Source organism: Apteryx mantelli, chromosome 1, assembly GCF_036417845.1.
Source record: "Apteryx mantelli isolate bAptMan1 chromosome 1, bAptMan1.hap1, whole genome shotgun sequence".
Lineage (NCBI taxonomy): Eukaryota > Metazoa > Chordata > Aves > Apterygiformes > Apterygidae > Apteryx > Apteryx mantelli.
This window is the reverse complement of record NC_089978.1, coordinates 106,975,350-107,001,498: the sequence shown is the minus strand read 5'-3', so window position 1 is coordinate 107,001,498 and position 26,149 is coordinate 106,975,350. Positions and strand designations below refer to the sequence as shown.

Below are 26,149 nucleotides of genomic sequence, written 5' to 3'. Positions count from 1 at the left end.
TTGTAGGACTGGGGCATGTATTCTTGAAGTAAGGTGGGAATACTCTAAAGCATTTATTACAATCAGCTAAAACTTAAATCCTCTCTAAATACCAAGACACAAAGGGAGAATTCGCACCAAAGAGCTCTGGGGATATATATGGACCACATCATAGTTATGTTGGATGTGTGGCAAAGTACATTGAGCTGCAGCTATTTTCTTCCCAGGGCACTGAAAAGCAAAACAGAAGTTTGGATATTTCTAAGTTTTCTTAAAACACGTTGCCAGGTTCTCTGAATCAACAGCGTGCAAAAATTACTCTGATCATATTTATTTTCCACTCCTGTCTCAAGCATAGGAATGGAGTAAATGAAAAGCAGTCCCAATGTATAGCAGCAAAACTCAGCTTTTGTTAAAAAAAAAAGCACATCATGGTGACTCTTCAGCAAAAAAAAAAAAAAAAAAAAAAGCTGTTTATGGACATCTACAGATCTCTGTGCTTGAACTGAATAGCATGCCAAAGCACAGCTCTTGCACTGTATTTGACCACAGGGCACATGCAAAGTGACACAGCATGCTAAAAAATGCTACAGGCATTGTAATTTGTTTTCTTAGAAAAGCTCAGCTTGGATGAAGCATCTGTTTTTCAGTGAGGTAATGCCTTTCACCTAATTTTCCAGTGGGGATGACTGAGGTACAAAAGAAGGTCAAATGATTTGCCCAAGGTTAGCCAGTGAGTCACTTGCTCTCAGGGGATCAGGACTCAGGAACCTCTTTGCTCGACATTCTTTGGTCTAATCACCAGACCATACATTCTGGATCATCCTCTCGCTTTTTTATTTCTATTTTTAATTGAGTGGTTTAAAATAAAACCACTTCTTTCTGCATGTATTGTTTTTCTAACTTGTGCAAGCAATTGGTTCCTCATTAAGAACCACATCCTGATATCACTCATAGGTGGAAAGTCATGGGACTTTCAAGTCAGCTTTTGAAGTCATGGGAATTGTACATAAAAAATGATGGACCTAAGCACTAATGATTTATAAAGTTGTATTTTATATAACAGAAATGTTTTGAATTACACAAGCTTGCAAAAAACATGCACAGAATCTAAAACTGGCTATTCCCCTTTGTTCATACTCGAACTTTCCTTCCAATTTTCTCTTATTTGACTGCTATCCATCACTTGCAAAAGAAAAAAAAATCACTCTCTCTTTTAAACCTCCAGCCCAGAGGCAGTTTTTTAGCATTTCTGGATGAAAAGAATTCTTCAGGCTGAATGAAACAATAGTCTGAATTGCAGTTTCTTTTCAGGAGCAGACATAAAAAAAGCCACAATCAGACATTCATATACCAGTCCTGCAGACTTTATATGAAACAAACCTCTACTAGAATGGCTTGTTATAACAGGCTTCTGAGGGAGATCACAGATACATAAACCCTGTCTGAGAGTGGATTTGCTGACAAAACTCTGTCCAAGCAATGCAGACTAGGCAATTGGAGACCATTATGTCCACAGAGTCTCAAGTAATCATTAAAAGATGTGGTCTCGGAGGTCCTTGCTACATCCACTATCCTTATCTGTGGGGCATGTAGAAGAGGAGTATCAATTTACTGAAAAAGTGGGATATGGTGATTCCCATTTTATATCACTCCAACTCAGAGTAACTCACAAAGAATAGCATTTGCTATAGCTCACGGTGAATGAATGAACTCTGGGAGAGTAGAGAGTGCAAGAATGAACACATTGCATTGCCCGCTGCTTATTTCTTGGCAAACTCAGCCTTTCTCTCTATGCTTGAAGTTCTGTCTGCATGAAAACTACATCATCATATTGGTAATGCTTATCTGTCAGGGAGGAAAGCAGTCCCTGCTTTCCCCTGCAATATGGAAGGTTAGGGGTACAGACACACATGGCCAAAGTGCACTTTTACTGATAACAAGGATCATTCTAAAACATGAGGCAAGACCCAGTTTCATGCTCAATTCCTTTAAGATTGCAGAGGCACTGATACCTCACTCTGTATATATGGCTTTATGTTATTATGTTTCAGGATCCATAGCAGCTTTTCAAAGCATAGCCCTTGTTTAATGTACTCTTTCATGAGGTTACTCATATACAAAGATCAACACAACTCCAGAAAACCTCTGAGACAGCAAAACTCAGGCAATGATGCTGCTATGTCTGAGTCACTTCCTTAAGTCTCTGGTTGAGAATTTTGCTTTTAATTCCCTTACTTCTCTGTCAAAATTGCTTCACAGCCTGTAAGAAGGCAAAGATTCCTAATCTATTCAGTCTTAAAAGTAAGTGGTAGATAAAGAAAAGCTCATGTATATTCAGAACCTGGGGATCCAATTTTTCTAAATCATATCCATTTCACCCTTCTATCTCTCCATTTTTCCATACAAAGCCCATTACAAACTGTCTCAGCTTCACTAAGAAAAGATTAGTTTTAATACCACACGTGCAGCAGGTGGAACAATTATTATATATTATATATAATATTACAAGTTAATAAAAATATCCTTGAGTAAGCCAAGAATTTTTAGCCAAAATTTAAACTGGCGTTAACCAGCAACCATCTGTACAGCTCATGTTTGTGTTTTGAAACATCAGTTAAAGTTTCAGACCTACTCTTCACCTCTCACAAAGACTTAGTGATGAGTGCTTATCTTCTCCTCTTAACCAAAGGGGATATGTTCATGAGGGCTTAATCTGAATGCTTTTGCTAGCAGAATTTTAAACAGAACTTTGAAAAAGGTCCAAAGAGAAGGAATTAGTTTTCCTGATGTATGGCTTCAGAGACGGTTTTGATGAGTACAGTCTCTCTCTCTCTTTTTTTAAGAAAGCCATTCTGTCTACCTGGATATTTGTCTAAACTTCATCTGTCATGAAGGAAAAGTAGCATGAAAGCCAGACAACCTTCGCCATTTTTCATGGGCCTATGAGATTCTGTGGCCTTGGCAATGCATACCCCTTGAGTTGGAGGGCTACAGAAGATTTGTTCCTGTCAAGTCTGAAGCTTGTTTTTATCTGTTCTGTCTTGACAGCCCTAAAATCAAAGGGCTGCCTGTTCAGCAGTGGCAAACACAAGATGACTATGAATTTAATTTTGAGTGTATACAAAATAAGCACATGTGGTAAAACATGAAACTAGACAAAGAAAGTATTTTTTGACTCTTCTATGTTAATTTAAAGCAAGACTACTACTTAAATACCAGTCACATTGTTCTTGGTTTTGGTTCCTTCTGGAGAACGGTCAGAGTTATGTGGTTTAGATACAAAGATTATATAAGGTTATACATGATACGCATGGCCCTCTTTCTACAGAAGGCTCAGAGCACCAGCTCAGGGTCAGGTTCTGAACAGCTACTTTCAAGCCACTCAGAATTCAATATAATGGTGTATTTCAGTGAAGTGCCTAAGTAAGGATGCAGGAGTGATACCTCCCTTCTCAAATGGCTCCTTTCACATAAAATTATGCTGTATAATAAAGCACTAAACTTTGTGCACAGCACTCACGATATTTTTGTCTTCAATGATGGCAAATGCCACAGAATGATGGCATGTTGAAAAAGTTTCAGTATTAAACACATTATTCACTAGTTTTGACTTCTGTATAGTTCCTGGCTATTAAGCATGCATGTATCTAATAGAGCTGAAGATGAAGTTGTGATAGCATCACAAAACCATAACAAATGAGGCTGTGAGTGTAGAAAAGCCATCGTGTTGTTCCCTCCACCCTAAGGTAGGATCAGGTACGCCCAAGCCATGTTGGACAGACGTTTACTGAGGCTGCTCCTGCAAACCATCAGCGATGGAGATTCCACAGTCTCCCCAGGCAGTCTCCCCCAATTGTTTTCACGGTTAGATGATTTTGGCTAACGTTTAAAGTGAATCTCCCTTGCTGCAGTGTAAGGCCATTTTCCCTTGCACTGTCCCAGGTGGACATGGAGAATGATTTATTACCTGCATTTTTACAACTATTTTTTACCTATTTGAAGACTGCTTTTATGTCCCCCTTCAGTCTTTCCTTCTCTACACTAAAATCACATGAAAGAAGATAAAGAAAACTAATAAACAGAGGTTTAATTAGCTCTGTGTAGCAAATTTTAAGTTACATTCTAAAAATAACATACTGGAAAGAACATCAGTAAACCACACTACTCAGATGGATACAAGCAGGAGTAGCATGCCAGCATGATTACATAACAGAGAAATAGGAACTTTGCAAAAGGTCAGATGAACACTAAGACTGAGCAAAAAGGCAGATCTTTCTCTGTATCTCTTATTTCCCCTCCCCCCCAAAAAAACCCAAGATGTTCTGTGAGGTTGATGGAAAGAACAAAGATACATGTAATTTATGAATACTTTTGCAAGTTATTAGGCCCACGTAACCCACACTGAACTAAATCAGAACTTTGTCTGCTTACAGACTGCAGGAAGAATGCTTTTATATTTAAGGACTGGATTGAAACTCAAGAGATGAGTTTAATTCTTGGCTCTCCCTGAGACTTCCTATGTGATTTTGGGCAAATCACTAAATCTCCATACTCCAGTTACGTATTGACAGAACGAGCAGTAGCTCCACTTATTTCCTCTTGAACTCTTCCCATTTCATTTTTTTGTAGACAATGAGCCCTTTAGGATGTGGGCTGTCCGCACTGAAGCACACGGGACTCCAGCACAGCAGGGGCTGAAGTCAGCAGAAGCTTCTGAGCACTACTGCATCCCCAAAGGCAGCAAGAGGCTACAAAATATGGAGTTGTAATGTATAAGGTATATCCTGTCAGAAGAGATGTTAAGCATCAACTTCAAATTGATTGCCTGTGTCTTTTAATGGTGTCAGATCATGCTTATCTTCAGGCAGCACACAGGTTGGCTTATACGTCAACATTGTAAAAGAAACAAAACCGCAAAAAAAAAAAAAAGAAAAGAAAAAGATTGAGTACTGGAGTAAGTATTAAACCTATCTACTTTTATTTCCTGGCAGTTATTTTAATAGACAATACATGGAAGAGCAATATACCAGCTTGATCACATAACAGAAGATTGACCTAGGAAAAAGGTTAAATAAATGTTGAGACTGAGGGCAATCATGGGTTCTTTAATGTTTTTCTCCAGACATCTCTGTGAACTAGGGAGGTGTGTGAAGTAATGAAGCATCTTTATCTCACAGACCACGGACTGATGATCACAAAGACTCACACAATGTCTACATACCATGCCCAAGCTAATTCAGATACCCTTGCAAAGCTAAAGAGGCCTACCCTGAAGGAGTTGCTTAAAGTCACAAAAAACACCAATATGGCACAACACAGAGCTGAACTCAGGAGTTCAGGCAAGAATCCAGAAGACTTGACAACCTTCATTAAGGTAGAAATGTTCAGGAAATGAACTCCAAATTGACAGAGCCAAAATAACATGGAAGCCTTAATATATAAAAAGCTTTCCGCTTACCTTTCCAATAGAAACTACTTCTAAAATACTGTTTTCCTTACGGATAAAGAATCTACTATATAACTGCTCCCAGAATTGTTTCATTTTAATCAAGGTGTTCTAAAACTGCAACAAAAGAGTAACTCCACTTCAGTTGTCACTTCCATCAAGGCACATGTCGTTAACCTATTGACATACCAATAACCTATTGGTTTGGCCTTTTCCTGATTCTTTCTGGAATATGTGTATTTGTCATCTTATTTCACTTTCTATTTGTATAGCACGACAGTAATAAAACTATTTTTGTGACAGTAGAGCTACTGTCCACACTGATAGCAGCACGTCCCCTGCAAGAAAATAACCACTTATGGCTTCAGCATTAGTAGCAAAACGTCTTTATAGGCTGTGATTTAAAAAATAACATTCATGCTATTTGCACTGCTTCCTTCTACTCTGGGGAGAAACTGGATTATCGCTTTCAAAGATACAAGGCCTCCTTATCAGTACATTTTTTTGTTGTATTATCACCATTTTCTGCACTTAAATCATTCCAGATTTTCCTACACACAATTAGGGCAAGATTCAGGTCCTTGCCAGTCTTTACAGATGAGTCTCCATACCTTATCAACTGTCAGCTAACCAGTGTACAATGAATTAGGTGTATCTATTTCTTTCTGTGCTTTTGTTTATAGCTCTTTGGAGATTTTGCCTGCTGTTGCCACTCACTCATACTCTTCCTTTTAAAAACCACTGGTCAAAATTCATCTATTTTATTTGAAGCAATAAAATAAAGATCTGAGGCATGATGTGGTAGAAACCTTGGCAGCAGAAGTGGCAAGCTTTATTCTGTAGTGGGCTGCTTTTTGGCTTCCTATACATGTATCCCACCTGAACCCTTGGGTTGTACATCATCCTGTTAGGTTGAGCTCCAGTTCCATTTACTTTGGTTGTCTTCCAGAGAAAGAATATGATCTTGAAAAATGCTCTTGAATCCTTCAGTGAGGAAAGAGGAACGTTCAGATCCCATTGAAGTCAAAGGGAGGACACACAACCATTCTCGGGATCAAGTCCACATTAATCATGCTGCATCTACTACAGGTGCACACACGACAGGGCTATTTAAAAAGCTGCAGACAGTGACTCCAATTTGCTTAGCGGCTCCCCTTACTCATCCTACAGACAGAAAAGAGCAGCTAGGTTTATAGTCCTTAGAGTCCCCTCTGCCTGCAGGGCATCTACTCTGCAAGGTGAATTCCACTGAATAACTAAGTTGCTGTAAAATGAAAGCTACACCCTACCCACAGGACAGGGGGGACTTTTAAGACTCCAGGACTGTAGGAAGAAATTTGGTCTCCAACCAAAATAAAGCAAGGCTTTTCCCAAAGTGCTTAATTAAAGGGTATCCATGCCACACTTTTATTTTTCATCCTTCCTTGACCTTTAATTTAATGCAAGTACTCAAAATAAGCAATTTTAGCTGTGTTTTCTTCTCAACTTCTCCCACTTTGGGCCACACACACAAAGATCATTCTGTGACTTGACACCCCTCCTTTCTTAAAATCTTATGGTGAGGAGAAAAAAAAGGGATGTTATTTTAAACAACCTCAAACTAGAGTTTTTTGTCCATTAGGGTACTTATTTATCCAACTGTTTCAATTCTTGCCTTTTTTATATTGAAAATTATAGCTTTTATGGATTCCTGTAAACTTCTAGGTATGAAAATGGCTCTTTTTCAAAAATGTGCTTCGAGATCACTAAAAATAATTCACTTGCATTTTACATTTTCTTTGTGTGAAGTTTAAGATAATAATATGTCTACTTACTGCCCATCCCTATCTTTATTGATCTATGTCCTTTCATTTTTGATATATTAAAAGGAGTATTTATTGCTGATAAAACAGTAGTCGAGACGCATTAACAACCTTGTCACACAACAGGTACATCAACACTAGCATCATAAGAAGGTCCCTCATCCAACCTCGCCAACATCCACTAATCTTCAGCAGTATGTACCACTTCCGGAGGTAAGAAGATACAAGCAGTCCCTCTGGCAGACTGGCCTTTGAATGACAGGCTAAATTTGCCAGTGTATCTATTTGCCCCAGTTCAAGACCAGGTTTGTGATGGGTCATTACCTTCACAGCATTGATGCCACTGAACTCATATGATTTTGTTATATTCAACTCATGGTTGCACCTATCTGCAAATGCTCTGAATTAGTGATTTCAGATGGCTTTCTCTTATTACCAAAGCATCTTGTTTATTAAGCAAATTTCAGGTTTGGGGTCTCTTTCTGCCATAATATTTTATACTTTCATGCACAAAAGACCCCTCCAGCCACCAGATTCCATTTCTTTGTGGCAACGTAAGAGTAGTAGAGTTAGGATCACTGAACGTTGATGCCAGCTGCTTTTTCAGACTTGGTGACCTCTGATTGCTGAGACAGGTATATGGACAGCGCAGAACTCTGGGGCTCTACCTGCTACCTACTTGAAAACTGAACTACTGCAATGATACTCCCAAAGCAAACTTTACTTTGGTTTGGCATGAGGTACAAGGCAATTCAGAAACTGGCTCTCTCTGAAAGTTCCCCTTTCCTTGTTATTTCCTTCCAAGAATGTTAGAAAAAAAAAAGAGACTATTTTCCACTTTTAAATTGCTATTCACTCACCAAAGTGAATAGCCCTCATACATATTTCTTGTGAACACAGCTCATGAAACGTTAGTAAATTAAAAACAACCAAGATGGCAGCAGCCTCTCTCAAGGAATATATCATGACAGATGTAATATCCCAGAAAAGAAGCTTTCTTCTATCACTAATTCTGTCTTAAATCCTTCTGAAGGGGACATGCAAGGCTTCTACAGTAAATTACTGTCCACCAAGGCTGAAACTGACACAGAATTAAATAGTTTTTTTGACCAAATCTCTATCTCTATCTAAAAACTGTTTCATTGACTCCAGGATTCACACTAGTATCATATTTTACCATAAAGGTAGAATTTCAATAGACTTATAAAAAAGATCAGAATGCTGTTTTCTCCACAAAACACTTCTCTGCAGGGAATATATCATCCCAAGTAAATGTTTTGAAACAATAGACCATGCAAGTAGTTCAACAAGGTGAGTTATTTTCCAGTATATATGAACTAAATGCATGTTCATTAAGATAGACAGACTGAATGCTTTCTCAACAGGGACATGTATTGACACTTTTGGACAGTAGCAGCAGCCTTTGAATTTTCACTTCAACTACTGCTTAAAAAATGACACTGCCAGAAAGGAAACACCTACTGTGCACCTTCACTTGCCTTCTGATCCCTTATTAGTTAACCCTGAAGTGCATATGTATACAGCCTTAATCCCCAAGTGAGTATCTGGACCAGGGGAAATCTGGAATTAATTGCAAAGTATTTTGGTTACTAATGCAGCTGTTACAAGTGTTTAATTTGGCAAGGGAACAGAAAAGGCACTGCATACCAATTTCGTGAGCCACTGTAAAAGCTGCATGAAGGCCGTCATCTTCAATCACTGCACAGCTGCGCTCAGGAGAGCATATGGTCCCAACGTCTGCCATTCCCAGAGTATCACATGAGTGATGCCCACATAAATCCTGTCCGGGAAAGGAAAAAAAAAATCATTAAAATAAATTTTTACACCCGTAGGTAACAACAAGTTAGTCACCAGCCTTTTGCAAACAGCAGGACCAGGATAAAAACAACAATATTAGCTTCCATCTAAAGATCTCAGTGCACTTTAAAAGCATGATGACACAATTCCATCCCTGCTAGAGTCAGTGGGAGTCTTCTCATTGACTTTAATGGGATTCAGATAGAACCTGTAATTAATCATTGTTATTTAGATTTGTATTTCTGCAGTGCATGCACAGGCTCCAACTCATATTGAGCTAGGTACTGAACATACATGTAGTAGAAACATTTCTTCACTGATGATAAAAATAGAAGAGGGATTCTCTCTGTTTACAGGAGATGAACCAAAGCACAGAGAGAAAGCTTCAGATTCCTCTAACCAGAACATTACCTCTCTTTTCAAAAGACTAATCTTACACTTGCGCCTAAAGAAGTGAGATTGTTACATAGTAAAACCTCATACCACACCTGTAAAGCAGTAAAATGATTAATAATGTATTGCCCAACACACCAGGTATTTAAGCAGTTTTCAAAGATTGCTTAAGAGCCAGTGATAGGGCAGAGCATGAAAAGTCCCTTGATTTCTAGTCTTACTGGCACAACAACTGGATTACACGCTCTCTACCAGTAGGTACGGGATGTCTCTAAAAAGCATGCAGGTAACATTAGGGTTTTCTTTTTTTTGCCATTCCAGGACACAAACAATAAAGAAAAAAATAAAAGAGGAGCTTGGGTCAGACATACCATGTTTTAATAACCAGTAATAACTTCTCAGTGTTTCTCCTGAAGCAGAGGAAGAATACTAGTCATAATTGACTGGACATGTATATGCTTTTTGGTTGGGAGGGAAAAGTAGGTATCATGCCTATCTAGAACATACCTAAACATTTCATTGTGGTTGAATGAAAATGTCATTTTCAAAACATGTCAGTATTATCAAATGTCCTTATCAAAATGATCCCTCTGAGGACTACCTTTTTCCCCTCAAACGATAGCTTCCATGCATTGTTCAGACTCCCTTCCTCTCTTCAGATCTCCTATTAGAAAGCGTTTCTTTCATGAAGCCTTTCACAACTAATCCATCTCAATGACAGATAGCCTAAATGAGGCTCTTGGTCAAAAGTGTTCACTGACACACTCATGACAATTTCAAATTTAGATCAACTTGAAAATGCATGGATTGAAATCCCACTGAAGTTGAAAAAAACCACACTGAGTTCACAGATACAGAACATCTCTTTACATAACAGAGAGAAGTCTAAATGGATATTTTTTCAAGATGAAATAAAGGAAATTTCAAGCTAAAATGAAGAAGTAATTTAGCAATACTACATAAAAAGAGCAGGAATTTCAGGATCAGTTCTTCTGCCTTCCAGGTATAGGGGTGTCTGGGAACTTTATTCTGTAAGTCTAGTTAATGCCAAGATTTAAATGCTGGAATACCAATGAACAAGAAGAGAAGGAAGAGGCTTAAAAATATTTAAATTCCCAAATTTTCACAGGTATAATCCATGGGTTAAAAAAAAACCCTTACACTCTGTAAAAATACACATAATACGCAAGGAATTTTACTCCAGAGCCCTCTCCAACCCTACTAGCTCCCACCCTTGATATCCTAGTAGGATATCAAGACTTTGCCCCAGACTTTGCCACTGGCTCTGTACGGGTTATCAGAAGGTACAGGATACGGATGCTCATTTTCAAGTACTTTTAAAATGGATGTAATTTTTTTCAAGTTTTATTTGGGCAAATATAATTATTATCATTTTTAACATCTCTGGACCAATGTTGGAAGAGGTCCTAAGTGAGGTTATGTTACTACAGCGTCTAATCATCTGGGGCATATTTGACAGGGAAGAGGCAATACTTAAATTCCTATTACATTTGCTTAGGTTCATATCCATACAGCCCTTTATGCATCACTTCTGAATCTGGCCATTTGAATCTAAGGGTACATTTTACATACAATAATTTTAAGTAGTTTACCTACAGCAACATAGTTCAGGTAATAACACACAAAAAACCCACAGGGGCATAATATCAACATAAATATTTTTTACGGTGATACTACTGATCTTCTAGATAAATAAGTGTAAGCTATATAGGAAGTAAGATACCTTTATACCAGTGTAACTTTAACTGAATCCACACAAGCTGTTAAACTGAAATTCTTACACTAGTACCAAAAAGCACATAAATCAGAAAGAAAGCAGCTTCTTGGAGGAGGTCTAAATTACTCTCATGCAGATAGTGGCAAGGATGGTATAAAATACATTAATTTAGGCTCTCTCTCTACATGCAGTTTCTGAGCCATTTGGGCTACTTTTATATCTAGGGTGTCATTTTTACTTACATATTTTCATCAGTACTACTCCCAGTATGGGCACAATTATATCAGCACATAGTAGTCTTAGGCCAGTGCATGACTTAATTCTGTCTACATACAGGAAGAAGCTATGGCAATATCAGAACCAGCATTTACATGGACCCAACTGGATCTCATAATGATTGCCTTGATTTGATGACACAAGAATAATTAAAACGGTAGAGTCTTTCTAAGCAGGCAATTTCATAAACTTCTGTTAGAGCCAATTCTGATTGGATCTTTGGGTCTGCAAAATTATGACAGGGATGGTAACGGTAATCAGCCATTGATCGATCTTGGCTTGTTAATAATATTCCTCTCAAAATTCCCAAAGCTATGCACAGAGGCAGCATTACACCACCTTCATCAGACATCAAAAGACAGCTATGTATATATGCAAGCAATAAAGGATATAGCAATGTTTTGTTACTTTTCATGTTATATGTTACTGACACTACATCACTCTACATGCCCTGTTTTTCTCAGAATTTCAGTCACTTCATCAAATTGTTTCTCCATTTTCATGATTTCCCAAAGTATGACATATATCTAAACAGCTCAGCATCGTACTAATAACTTTCCAGGTAGCACTCATTTACATAACAGTTGGTTTGAGACAAAACAAAGCTTTACATTTTCTTTAAGTCCTTCATTAGGCACAACTGAACTTTGGGTCAGATGAAATGAATTTCTGGAAGGGCAGTATTACTTACTGGTCACTACAAGAAAATCCCAAAGCAGGAGATAAGTGGTTTTGAAAACTGCTTATCTGTAAAATTACCTAGCTCCTCCGACACCCACCGGGCAGCTGGAATACAGCTGTCCTCAGATGGTGGGAAGAAGGTGGAACCACAGATCCCCCGCAAGGGGGAAGAGAGGAGAAAAATCACATGCGTACAGAGAGCTGTGGACGGTGATAGGGGAAAAGTGCCTTTCCTTCAGGCAGGGGAGTGAGCACACCCGCACTGCTCCCCCACCAACAGGGAGAGACGCAGGCGGACCTTGCAGCCTCCGTTTCTGAATTCGAGCTGGGCAGCTGTGCAGGTGAGTTGCAAAGGAGCCGGCATCTTGGAAATGGGGACTGGAAATATCTTCTGGTCTTAGCTTCTTTGTATGCAGCTGTTACTGGAGGAAAGTCTACAGGTTGCCCACCTGCAAACCGAACGGGGAATGGGTTGGCTAAGTTTTCAAAAGAGAGTGTGCACAGAGCTGTCTGGTTTTCTCTGCAGGCTTCAGTGCTCAGTGACTGCGCGAGGATGCATCTTTTAAGCTAATGCTGACATTATCAATATTCACTTAGGCAGATCGTTAAAGAGTCAGCTCCATTACGTTCTCAACTCATAGTCTCATTTATTCTCATTTTTTCTCGTCCCTCTACATGATTTGAGCTTAATATATTTCTATTTATAGGATCGCATGGCATATATTATACACATAATTTAAGCGTATCAAGTGGCATCTCTGAGACAAATATTCTGAAAATTTTGCTTTCAGGTATTTTCCTTCTTAACTCATCATTCCCTGGTTATATGGTCTTTCCCAACAGCGTGATTTTGAGCGATGTTATCGAAAACCACACCTGCTTACACTTCCACTGACTGAAATCTTTAGGGTAAAATTTCTTTTGACTTATTCTTCCTGCAACCTTACTGGCCATGGATGGTTTGTTACCAGCAACAATAACCACATTTTTAGCTTTCCTGAGCAGTCTTGGAAAGCAGTCTCAGACTCCTCTGAAGTAAAGTTTCTGGGAGTATGTTACAAGTTTTTATTGCCCTTGAAAATCATTTTTTTCTTAATAACAGGCCCTGATGTAGTGATGCCATCTAATAAGTCCATGTGGATCTCTTCAATTTTTCAAACTCCAGCAAATGCACTAAGAAAGAAGGGGCTCACATGATACTTAAAATTAGTTTCCAACCATTATTTTGCCATGGTGTATAGCTTCCATTTACAGAGTTAATCATTTTTTCAGATCTCATTTAATTGTCTCCAAATAGCAGTAGAAGCATCTAAGAATAAGCATTTCTCAATATTTCTGAAGAAGGAATGCAGAGTCTGGCCTTTGATCTAGATTACAGTAGTTTCAAAATAGAAGAATGAATAGCAAATGCATTTGCTACACAGGAGACAATAGATGTTAAGCCTTAAGCTTTGGCAAAGGAATGACTTAGGGAAAATGAGCTGTACATCATAAGACTGGTAGTTAATTAGACAGCTTATTGAAGGCCAAGTTTTCTTGGCATTCTTAAGTGCATCAAGAACAGCTGGCTGTCTGCCATATATACATGGCATTGCAGTGAATGAAGATAACTATCGTGGCTCCCTACTGAAGTGGTTCATTTATTTTACCTGGAATTCTTTGATTTGTGCAGTAGGCCTAAAAACAAGAAGAAATTGTTCAGTGTAACCTGATATTAGACCAGAGCCTGTGGACTGGATCCACAACAGGATTTAAGCACCAGCAGGGGCAGTTGAGTAGAATGGAAGCAATAAGTAATTGGCTCACATGTCCTCTGGTCTTTAAGCTACCTATCCTTCACAGGGTTTGCAGTGTGTGACCTTACAGGCCTGAAAGTGCCACAGTTTTACAATGCTGAGCAGTTTAGCACTTAGCTTATGCTAGAGCCTGATTAGGGTCCCGATAGGTGATGTTTCCTCAGCCTTTGTCCCCCGAGGGAACCCAAACCGACAGGCATTTTCAGATCAGACCTAAAAGAAACTGGCAGGGTTAAGCTAACACAGTTGTACATTACCTTCTTTTAAAGCACAGCTAACAGCTTTTACATCTCAGTGCATTTGTTTGTTTGTTTTTTCTGGTTTCTTTACAATGGCCTAGTGGCTAAAGCCGTTGCCCAATAAGACGGTGATCTAGCTTCAAATTCATTTGAATGAGGGCACGTGGAAGCATGTTCCTTAGAAGAGAGTCCTAGCCACCAGGCGAGGTCTATTGTGAAGGTCCATGCACCTCTGTGCGTGCAGGGGCTTGGGGCTCCTGCTGCTGCCCGTGTGCCAAGGTTGCCAAGGACCAGACTGCAGCTACTGCTTACGGCACTTGGTGAGGGGACTTCATTTTTGGTCCTTATTCCCTAGACCGCTTCTGTATTTTACACTGAACAGTCCTTTGGCAAATTACAGAAACAGTCATCTTCCTATGCACTGGGAACACAGGCCTTGCTCTAAGTGAGGCACTCCAATCAGCAGTTTCAGGCCATGATTTCTCTCTTTCTCACCAAATGAATCTTGAATTACTTGCTAAATAGTGACACAGCTTCAGTTGGAGGGGTGGAAAGTTTCCTTAACACCTGGAACAGCTTCCAGCTTCTTGGTTAAGGACCTCTCTGGGGAGGTGGGCGATACAGACTTGAAATCCCTCAAGCGGAGGAAGGAATTAATACGACTTTCCAACTTCCTGCACAAGTGTTTCAACCACAGATATATAAAAGGAGGGTGGAGTCGCGTGGTATTTGGGATCTACAAATCTAGCCTCCTGTGCTCAACTGCAGAAAGTAGGTGAAAGTTTATTAACTTTTCAGAAACATGAAATGGTGCATTGTGAGAAAAGCGTTCATAAAAAGAAGATAGAAGGACTAAGGTTCATCCAAAGAGAAAGGATTACTGATGTCACTCCAGGAGTGCCTTATGTCTGGAAGGCAAAAAGGATGCAAAACTGAAATCAACAGTCCAAAAATCGTATACTGGTAGTTAGGGCTAACTGAACAAAGTAATTAGGGAATGATCTATTTTATCCCTCAACTGATAGCATGAAACTTAAAGAGTGACCGTAAGAGCCCAATTGGTGGAACGCTGCCCTGGAGGGAGCCTGCTGTGAAAAGCAGTGCTCCTGAAATGCTGGTGGGTTTGCTCATCGGGACATCCAGATCATGGCACCAGGGAGAGGGCCTGACCATCATCGTAAAGCAAGGAAGGACTCCAGCCAGGCTCCCTGAGACAACAGACAAGGAAAAACATTTAACTTGCCTAACCCATAATTCTTTTGTGGAGCAACTCCACACCATCTCCATAGATTAGTATGGACCATGCTCATTCTCCCACACAAATAAAGTCCCACTTTATTATTTTCCCAAAGGACATCTTCTAAATGTGTTAGAGTTGCAACAGGATTGGTGAAAAAGCTATGAAAGCGGGAGGGACATCACATTATAATTTCTTCATAGTAATAATAGTAAATATTAGTGAAATATATTCTACTGACAGTTGGTACAGTGACCTGTTTTTCTAATACAGGATAATAATTGGGATGATATGATAATATTAGGAAGGAAAACAAAGAAAAAAAAAAACCAAAAGAACCAGAGCCAAAGAAAGCATGTGCTTTAATCAATGAAATTATTATCTACTGAGCTGAGATAATCCAAAGCTTGCTGTTAAATTTCAACAGCACTGTCAGATGGACAGTTAAACTAAATCACACACACAAGACCCATATAATTACTGTGTGGAAAAAGGCAGGACAGTGGCCTTTGGCTCTAGTATGGGAGCTTTTTTGTTAGATCCAGGCATGACGGTACTATTACTATACTAACAAGCACTTAGGAAAGTATTTTTTTTCTTGTTCTTGTTGCCTGTATTTACTGTGAGAAATAACTATTTTAATTTTCATATACTTTAGAATTGGGGAGAATGGATAGGAAGAGAACTGGATTTTGTCCAAATGCTTTCAAAAGTTCACTCGAAATGTAACTAAGGGTTACTAATGAAACAGATTGGGTAAATTCTACAGGATAATTACAGAGAAGGTTTGACCTCAGGAAAGAACAGTTTTAGTTCAAGTGCAGTTTGCAATTCATATCTAATGGATGTTTTCACTGTGACAATTAATCTGGCATGCATTTTTTGCGTCAATAAATAAACTTAAGGCAGAAAATAACTGGCTTCCCGCTTCAAAGAACTGTTCACAATCAAAAAGCTTGAAATGGACCAAACTCCAAATTTGCTGTTGACTTCACTGACATTGAGAACAAAGTGAGCTAATCTCCAAGGGAAAGGCGGTCTACAAGCTCTTCTTCTTCCTTCCCATCACACAGCCACTCTTCTGCCTCCACACAGCGAGGAGGACCCACTTGGCCACCAGATGATGTAAATCCTTGCATCACCATATTCAGGTTTGTGTAAGACACACTGAGGATGCATGTGGCCTAACGATTTACAACTATTGTCAAGGACTCAACCATAAAGTAACTGAACAGCAGGGGATTCATGTATTCTCTGAGGCTGTTAAGACCAACCTGCCTTCATGAGAGCTCTTACAGGATTTATTGAAAAAATATCACTTTCAATGACAATTTGGTACTGATAACCCAGTCCTCTGTCAAACTTGATTCTGGTCATAGTGGGCAAAAAATGACAGCTCAGGATCACTGGGAAAATACATTTCTCTTCATTAGATTTTGAGAATTTAAAATAATCATCATGTAACCCAACTTAGTTTCTGCAGTATTTAGGGATATATAACTTCTGTGCCTATTGCAGGTTTTTACAATTTCCTATAAGAGTGATAATGCTGACATGTTACTGTAGTTTTTCTTGTAGTTACAGAGTACATGTACGACTCACTACAGCTAATGAATACAGTTATATGGTCCTTGCCATCATTGATAGCTATATATATTGGGAATCAATGTTAAAATAGTTTTAACACACTTTGCCTGCATTACCCCAAACTGAACTATGTCTTTATTTATTTACTATTTACTTTGTGTTCTGCAGCATGATTGCTTAAAAGTCCTTATCAAAAGACATATAGACTAAAAAAGTCTTTTTACATGGAAAATACTCGTAATATGAATGATGATGACCACAATTTGAACTACTGGCGCTAATTTTACAACAAAAGAGAGTCACCAGTATATTCAATCTATCAATGCTTATTAATTTATCTTTTGGTGTCAAAAATAGCATCCAAGTAAATGTTGCTCCAGAATGAACATAATTATTATATTAGAGACCTGTATGGCAACAGGCATGCATAATTTAGATTCTAACTACACATAAACAGTTACATGCAGCTGAGGACATGTGTTCGGCTGACAAATGATTTGCAAATATTATTCTGTTGACGCAGAGACACAAAGTTCAAGGTGGCCTCAGTTAGTAAACAAAGATGGAAAATGTACCTCACACTTTAACTCCACGCCTGAAAAACAAGCCATTTAGAAAAAGACATCTGGATGTACAAAAATTAGCTTGACGGTATTCAGAGCCCATCAAAACACAGAGGGAGCCATGGCTTGGCGTCTAGTAGCTAAGCAACGAACTTCATACATTCAAAACATAGTTGTAAAAGTTGAATCCTCCTGCCAGTTGCTGTTACTCTCATTGAAAAGCTAAACTGGAAAAAATCTCTCTTTAGCTCAAAATGGGGCTGTTTTCTATGGGAAGCATCTCTGATCCTTCTTCATTCTTTAACCCCTTTAATGTTTATATTCTGATATGCACCAATATGTGCCATTTTGACATGTTGAGTGTAAGCATATAAAAATGGTGTGGATTCACACATACTCCCTACAAAGAACATCTGTGAATGCATGCAGTAAGAAACTACAGTCTTGCTCTTATGGAGTCAAACACCCCTCTCAAGCCACCCCAATGAGTTTGAAATACAAGGCCAAACAGTCTGCTTCTCCACGCAGCAAACCATTGAAGTAGATTAAGTTATACTGAATTATGCTGTTTGACAAGCAAATCCAGTAATTAAGCATGTTAAGATATAAACCAAGCAAATTGAAACCTATGCTTTCTTTCTTGCAAAGCATGTATGTCGTTAAGTAACTATGCAAACAATATTGGTATCTTAAGAGTGGAACGAGACCACAGGAACTGTGACATTCTGTTAATTTTGTTTACATCCAAATGAAGTAAGCCTACACACGTAAGAAGCATTACTCAGGAATCTCTGAAAGTAAATTACTGATTAGTGCACTCTTATTCTGGTGCGAGGGCATCCATGCAAAGAATTAAAGATAATGACCTGTAAAGCAAGTGCACTTCAAATTCACATTCCATCTTAATCCAAATTAACTTTCAAGTGTTGTTAAATAGCTACGCATTACACTCATTCTTATTAATTAATGTTAAGATTCACAATCTGCCACCCTAAGAGTCTCTGAATTGTAATGAACCCCATGGAAATAAATGGGAATACTGGCAGAGAAACACACTTTTTAATGAAAGAGTGATGGATTCTGGCCCAGGCTTAATTAATAACCCATTAAAAGGATTGTTTATAGCAAAAAGGAAGAGCATTCTTACCCAGCCTAGGTAGCCTGCTTTCATTCAGATTATAATGATAAAAAAATGAAAACTTGCAAATTGAACTGATAGGTTTTAAACTGCTAAAAAAGGTTCCTGCTGCACAAGTGATGCCTGACTGACACAGAACCTAATGTTTCAACTATTTACAGCTATAAAAGCAAGCCAGGAGCTTCTCCCCCTTCTGGAGCAACTCCTTCCACAAACCATCCAAAGCATCCTTTTTGGCAGCCTCCTATGATGTAGAAAAGCAGGATAACTCAAACTAACGGAAAGTCATGCAGTTATTTTTTTCGTACTCGGGGAAGAAAAAAAACCCACCAAACCCAAACCACCGAAGGGATATTCTTACAGAAGAACCTCATTGCATAAACTCTGTCACATGTCTGCTAGAGCGATGTCCCTTAACGACCTCTGGCAAGTCAAATAATTAACAACCGGGCAGGCAGTGATGCACGGCTCTGCATGGGTAAGACTGGCAGGATCAGATCTGCAGCTGCTCAGGATGCCCATTTTTCACTCAAGGAACAAGAAAGAGGCTGCATCCCCTTCCCACCGCCCGACGCACTGAACTGGTACAGCTCTGTTTACCTGAGGTTTACATTTACGTCCTAGCCTTGAACCACAAGTGTTGTCGGCTTCCGGTTCAGCGAAGCTATTCTTTCATGCTGGGAAGAGCACGTCAGCAGACTCGACAAGAAAGTCGTGTGCTCTTTTAAGGTGTACTCCATCAGTTTTGCTCACAGCACATATGGGGGATTAATTCAGCCAGGGGAGCACTATCAGCTCTTGGTGTGGACCACCTCCCCAAGGGGAAGGGGGATGTGTGTGAAACAGCTCACTGGGAAAGGAAACAACGTCATCTCTCAAACAGAGATAAGTTAGGCGATTTCAGCCTAGTCCCTCGTGGCGACGTGTCTAGATCAGACAAATTAACACTGCTGCACAATCCTGGCAGAGGTCCCAGCACCGCAGTCACCAGGATGACCACAGACCTGTGCTGGGGGTCACCTTGCAGACGCTGATGGGGAAAGGCAAGGGGGACACAGTTTATCAGGTGCTCAACGCGCATCCGTTCCCGGCAGAGCCACATGAAGGGGCCCGTCCCCAAGATGCACAGCAACCCAACGAAAGGCCAAGGAGGCGATGGGAGAGGCAACCTCTGGGCTCACTGGGTCCCTGCCGGCGTGGGCAGTGTGCAGGACTGGGCAAGCCAGATGGCTGCCGGGGCAGCCGCGACACAGCGCTCGGGGACAACCACGGCCCGCGGGGGTGCCTCGGCAGCGGGGACGAGGCGAGGGGGGCCGACCTACCTCGCGGGTGAAGAGGATGGCGGCGTCGTAGTGCTCGTCATGGTCGTCGTCGAGGCGGTTGTGCTGGTGCTGCCACTTGCAGAAGTTCTTGAGGGTGGCGGCGGCGTTCCTGGTGACCTCCAGCTCCTTGTCCTTCTCGCCCAGCGCCACCACCTTCACCACGGCGAGCCGCACGTGGTTCTCCAGGCTGGCGTGGGCGTAGAGCCGCGAGGCGATGGTGGCCAGCGTGAGCAGGTAGTGCTGCAGCCCCTTCCCGTACTGCCGCCCCATGGAGGCGTCGGCCACCAGCAGCAGCTCCACCTGCCGGGCCCGCGACACCGAGCGCCGCCGCCGCCGCCGCCCCGCCGGGCCGCCCCGCGCCGCCGCCGCCGCCGGCGGGGGCCGGGCCGGGTCGCGGGTGCCGCAGCTGGGCCGGGCCGGCACCGTCTCGAAGCTGAAGCGGTGGCGGCGGAAGAGGTGCGGGGCGCGGGCCGGGCCCTCGCCGTAGATGCGGGGGGGGCCGGGCGCGGAGCGGCGGGGCCGCGCCGGGCGCACGGTGTAGCGGGCGCGGCGCACGGCGAAGTAGCCGTCGAGCCCGCCGCAGAGGTTGAAGACGGCCAGCGAGCGGGGGCTGCCGTCCACCGTGCCGCGGTAGTAGCAGCGCGCCGGCCCGCCGCCCCCCCCCGCCGCCGCCGCCGCCGCCGCCGCCGCCGCCGCCGCCGCGTCGCGCTCCAGGTCGAGGAGGAAGCGCTGCCCGCCGGCGTAGAGCACGTAGCCCGCCTTGCCGCCCCCCGCGTAGGTGGGGTCGAGGCGCCGCACGACGCCGCTGGCCCCGCGGGGCGGCGGGGGGCGGCGGGGCGGCCCGGGGGCAGGGCCGGGCCGGGGCCGCCGCGGGGCGCCGCGGGGCGGCGGCCGCGGCCGCGGCGCTTCGTCGTCGGCAGGTGCCGCCGGAGCCGGCGGCGGCTGGGCCAGGGCGAGGTGCAGCTCCGCGGCCAGCAGCAGGGAGACAAACTTCAGGAGCATGCTTGCCTCGCCGTCAGTGGCAATTAATAATAGTAATAGTGATGATGATGATGGGGGGGGCGGGTGAAGAGAGCCCGTGCAGCAACGTAGTTAAGGGAAGGGGAGAAGGGGGGGGAAGGAGGAGAAGAAGGGGGAAAAAAAAAGAGAAAAAGAAAGTTCTGCCTCCCGAGGCTGAGTCAAGTGTGAGTGGGAGAGACAAAAATGTCAACAAAAGCAGCTCGCGTGTGAACTTTGTGTTTCTCTGCAGGGAAGAGCCGGGCGCACATGGAAGGAGAGAGAGAGGAGCGAAATCCCAAATCACTGATGCCGGGGAGGCAAAGGTGAGGGGGGGGAGAGGAAAAGGAAGAGAGGTGGCTCGGACCCGGCAGGCAGAGAAGTTTGAGCACTTCCCACTCCTCGTCCACTTCTCTGCTGTAGTCACTGGATCATCCCCATCAGCAGCAGAGGCAGGGGGCAGCTCTGCTGCGACTCGGCACTTTCCCGGGCTCCGGTGGCTCCCTTTCCTTCCTTTGCCCCCTTTAGTTTTGAAGAGAAGGAGGAGGAGGGGAGAGAAGAAATTCAAGCACCAAAAAAAGCCTCGATCGTCTCCGGTGAGAGGGTTTAAAAAAAGAAGAAGAAAAAAAAAAGACCCACGAAGCGGAAAACGTCCCGGATTTTTGTAAAAGCCCCCTCCCTATATCTTTTCTGTTGTTGTTGTTGTTGTTATCCCCAGTCCGTCGATGTGAACAAGAGGAGAAGGGAGAGAAATGTGAAGATGAGAGGAGGTGGAACAATGAATTTATAGCGGAATGCCATCCTGCAATGGCAATTTCAACAATTCGTCACTGCAGGCTGCCTCTTAAAGGGAGAGCTTCAAAACCACCACTCCCACACTTCCTTCTCATTTAATCAGACAGAGAGAGAAACTTGAGGGGAGGGGGAAAGAGAGAGGGGGGGCTGAGGGGGGAGGAGAAACGGAGAGAGGGAGCGAGGGAGAGGGAGGCAGGAGAGAGAAAGAGAGGGAGGAAGGAGGGGAGGGGAGAGAGACCGGGAGAAAATGTTTGTGTATGAAAAACACAAGATTTCCTTTGAATCATTTAAAGCCACAGTGTCACCCGGTGTGCGCTGTTTCTCAACTGATCGGGGATGGCCGAGCCGCGCTTACCTCACCTCCCGCAAAGTCCCCCTCTCTCCTGCCCTACGTTGTCGCTCGTTTTGCAATTTTAGGTGGGAGAGGCGGGTTTATGCCTCGCTGGAGCAAGGCGAGGGAAGCGGCCGGGGCTGCCCCCGGGGATCCCGGGCTGCAGAGCGGCGTGTGCGGCACGCCAGGATGCGCCGCGGTGCCGGCTGGCAACAAGTCCCCGGGAGCCCGGGGCTGCGGGCGGCTCCCGCGGCGCTGCGCGGGCGGCCGCGGCTCTGCGCGCCCCGTGCGTCCCCTCTGGCAGCGGGCTGTCACCCCGTCGGGGCGGGCTGCAGTTTCCCCCACACCCCCACGTTCCCCGGGAGGAAGGAGGGCGGGGAAGGGTTAATGCTTGCTTTGACCTCCCGAGCGACTTCAGATGCTGAGATCGTCCCCCCGCGGCCCGGCACACGCTCCGTCCCCTCTTCCTCCTGCGGCTGCGGGCTCAGCAAGGGCACCACGAAGGGCAGGCGCCTGGATTCACCTCCTCATCGGCCCCTTTCCTGCCCGCTGCCCGCTGCCCGAGGGGCTCAGCCTCGCCTGGGGGCAGAGGTCCCGCTGGGCCCCGAGGGACCGCGACACCCGAGGGAGTCCCACCTCCGCCGGCTCCCGCTCGGGGACCCAGCAGCGGCGCGGCCCAGGTGCCTCTTCCCTCGTTGAGCCAAGCAGAGGCACGCGGGAAGCAAAAAGTGCTGCCTCGCACGGTGTGTTTCCTCCGGGCGCCCTTCAGGTCCCCCCAAGGCAGGTGCTTTCTAGCTGCAGGACTCGGGAAGGGACGCGCTGGCCAGTCTTCGCCCCAGCCTGGAAACAACGTCGCAGCCCGATCGCTCTGTCCTCGAGGGAATTACACACACACCTGCAACACGCCGCAGGGTCAGGACCACAGTGCCAGGCTACGCAAAGATGACACGTTACTGCTCGACTTCTGGAGGCTGCTCCGAGAGTCTAAAGCTTCTGTAAAGAACAGGTTAACTAATGCCACGGACTTTTCCAAAAATTAATATTGCCAGGTAAATGATTACATTAGCAGCTGCCCAATCTTAAATTAGGTCAGCCTGAGGTTATAGTGTGGAAGATTTAACGTACCAAAGTTTCGCAGGTGCTCTTTTTTCTTTTTCCATTTTTCCAGAAACTGTGATATCTGAAAATAAAAGTTCCGTTCTCAAAGTCCTGGTACTTCTTTTTCTACTTTTCAGTATTTTACTATCACCAAAATTTAATTCTTGACTGGAGACAGTAAATTGCAAAATTAAGAGTTCTACATCAGAAAGGTCACATGACACCTTTTGTGCTGTGTTCCAGGACTACTCAACATTTTTCAAATGTACACATTTTCCCAGTTACTTTTAACTACTTATAAAGAAAAAAAATCGAAAAGGAGAGAAGGAGAGAAGAAGAAGGCATATTTTCATAAAAGAAAGAAATTTGTCTCCCACTTTTTCTTGATCAGCTTTTACTTTTCATTTGAACCAAGTGGATATCTCTTCACCACCAATAAGATCTTTACTGACTTCAGTGGGACCTGGTCAGGCCATGGATTCACATGCATGTCTGGGTCCAAACACTCAGATACCTCTGGGATATGTGCTAAAGATCAGATCTGGGAAAAGGAATGCAGTTTGGATAACAACCTCAGAAACTCCCATTAAAAAAAGTGTTAGTTTGTCCATGAAGCGGAATATGGCACACAAGAGGCCAGTGTAATGTTCTCCCATGCCACAGCATAATTCCAACTGTCCAGTACAGGAAAAAGAAAAATATGAGAAGAGTTAGCAGTTATTAAATGGTGGATCTCACTGCTTGTCTATTTTGTTGTCTTTGATTTCCCAAATTACAGGAGAACTTGGTTAAGTTTCCACAATGCCCTGTTTCACCATGCAAGGATCTGGGCTTTCTGGGAAGGTCTGAATTAGCCTGCACAGACTGCCCCATAGATTATGAAGTCTTTCCTATTTATGTTTCAAAACTGTAATAACTCAGTGGTGCAATAAGGGAAAGATAGGTCAATTATGCTTCTATTCTGAGAATCTTGAAGTTTAAGGATAAATCACTTAAACAAGTCATCTTCTTTGTCCTCCCAGTTTTGCCCTCTTAGCCCCTTTTTACAGTTACAGCACTCCCTTTAAACAAGAAAGCCTGTTAGCATGTCCCAAGTTGTGGATGGCACTAAATCCTTGTCAAACAGTTCTGACCTGGAAATCACTGAACTGACCTTTCCCAGCTGAAAGATACAGAGACACAAATCCTCAATTAGCTTTAAGGCACAACATAGGTTTTGTACACTTTGCGCCAAATTCAATCCTGATGTAAAAAGAGCCAGGCCCCTTGAGTCTAATGGAGCTGCAAGCCGCTTTCATTAAGGCTGCATTTCACCCTTTGGGTTTGTCCATGAAAAGCTTTAGGATCCTTCAAGTAACAGCCCCAGTAGCTGGGGATTCCTGATTAGATAGTATTTTAGCCGCATGAGAAATTTTTCTGAGGAGCATTGTAAACACTTTTATGAATGAGAGGACACTGAGATAGTGACAAAGCTGTTAATCATTTTGTCCACATTTCCCTCAAATGGGCTTATAGAAGGGTCCTGTCTGATGTCACCCCTTTTTTGATTCTCAGTCATATCACTAGGAGTGGAAAACCATGAATCCAAGGTATCAACAGATTAGTGCTGTATCTGTCTACAGTCCCCTGATAGCTGTTAATGTCTAATAGAGAGTTCCTACCCAACACATTCTGTTTTTCACCATTTGCTTAACTCTTCTGCCTTGGGGATTACTTTCTGTTTAGGCTTTGCCATTCTGGTTTTAAGAATGTCTGACATTTCTGTGTAATTGCACAGGGGAGATATGAATTATTAGGGGAGATATTAGTTATTTCTATAAAATTATAGGGCCAAGAAGATGAAATCAAACCCAAGAAAATAGCCTGCTCAGTATATTCAGGTAACTATACTGAAGTAATATCAAATACACAACATTTGATAAGACTGTGATCAACAAAGGCCTTTGACTGGGAATTGGACCCAGGTTTTGATAAGTCCCAATCTAAGCATCTATATCTGTAGCAACATGCCTCGTAGTGGGTGACAGCTTTGTCTCCACTGAGACTCAGAAGCCTCGGCTAACATTATGGGACATTTTTAATATGCATATCAGCAAGAGCAAGCTCGTTTATCACAGGAGGGTTTTCAAATCTTTACCTCCTACAGATCTATCAGCGATACTTTGCAGCTTTTAAAATTCACCATGGGTTCGATTCATTGATCTTGTTAGCAGTTTTAACAGTCCAAACATTATGATTATAATGTTCAAGTCTACCGGTTTTAAAGCTTTCCTATGGTGATGCATTAAAACCACTGAAGACATTTATTTCTAAAGTGCTCATTATTAAATAAAATACTCATTATAAGTCATTTGGCAAAGAACTTTTAAAGATGAATATTTTTGTTCAGTGTTTTGGAAAGGACTAGACACACTGGCATTTGGAATAAGCTATACAGCCTTTGACCCCTACCCGAGGACAGGGGTTTTGTCAACAATTGTCTCTCATTAGGACAATGTCTTTAAGTGGCTTAAACGCTCTTGAAAACAAATTCAGACAGAGATGCCTCCTGATAGTTCTGAGTGACTCTAACTCTTGCTTACTGATACTGAAATAGGTTTGTGGTTGATAAACAAGCCAACATCACCATTACTGGTGTACCCTTCCCGCCACTCTTACCAGACAGGCCGGGAACTGAGTGCTTCTGGAGACTGGGCTAGCTGCCCCATCTTTCTCATGTTGCTTGTGGCTAAGGCAGTAGCGGGAAGCTGCTGCGGGCTGCACATTCTCTCATTTCTGGACTGTATGGGGCCAGCATTTCTGATGATTCCAGTCCAAAGTTGTTGTAGACCCTAAATTATTTACATAAGGATCAAGCAGTGCCTACTGTAGAAAACCCAAACAATTAAAAGATATTATCACAGTGAAAAGG

The 26,149-nt window shown here is 42.7% G+C and overlaps 1 protein-coding gene across 1 annotated transcript in view; it reads right to left on the bottom strand.

Moving 5' to 3' along the window:
• Positions 1-21,027, bottom strand: part of ADAMTS5 (ADAM metallopeptidase with thrombospondin type 1 motif 5) — a 41,435-nt gene extending 20,408 nt beyond the window's left edge. Inside the window, exons 1-2 of the mRNA XM_067299506.1 lie at positions 20,019-21,027; positions 8,899-9,031 (exon numbers count right to left, since the gene is read on the bottom strand). Of these exons, the coding sequence (XP_067155607.1) occupies positions 8,899-9,031; positions 20,019-21,020 (1,135 nt within the window). The 5' untranslated portion in view covers positions 21,021-21,027. The remainder of the gene's footprint in view (positions 1-8,898; positions 9,032-20,018) is intronic.
• Positions 21,028-26,149: the final 5,122 nt, after the last annotated feature.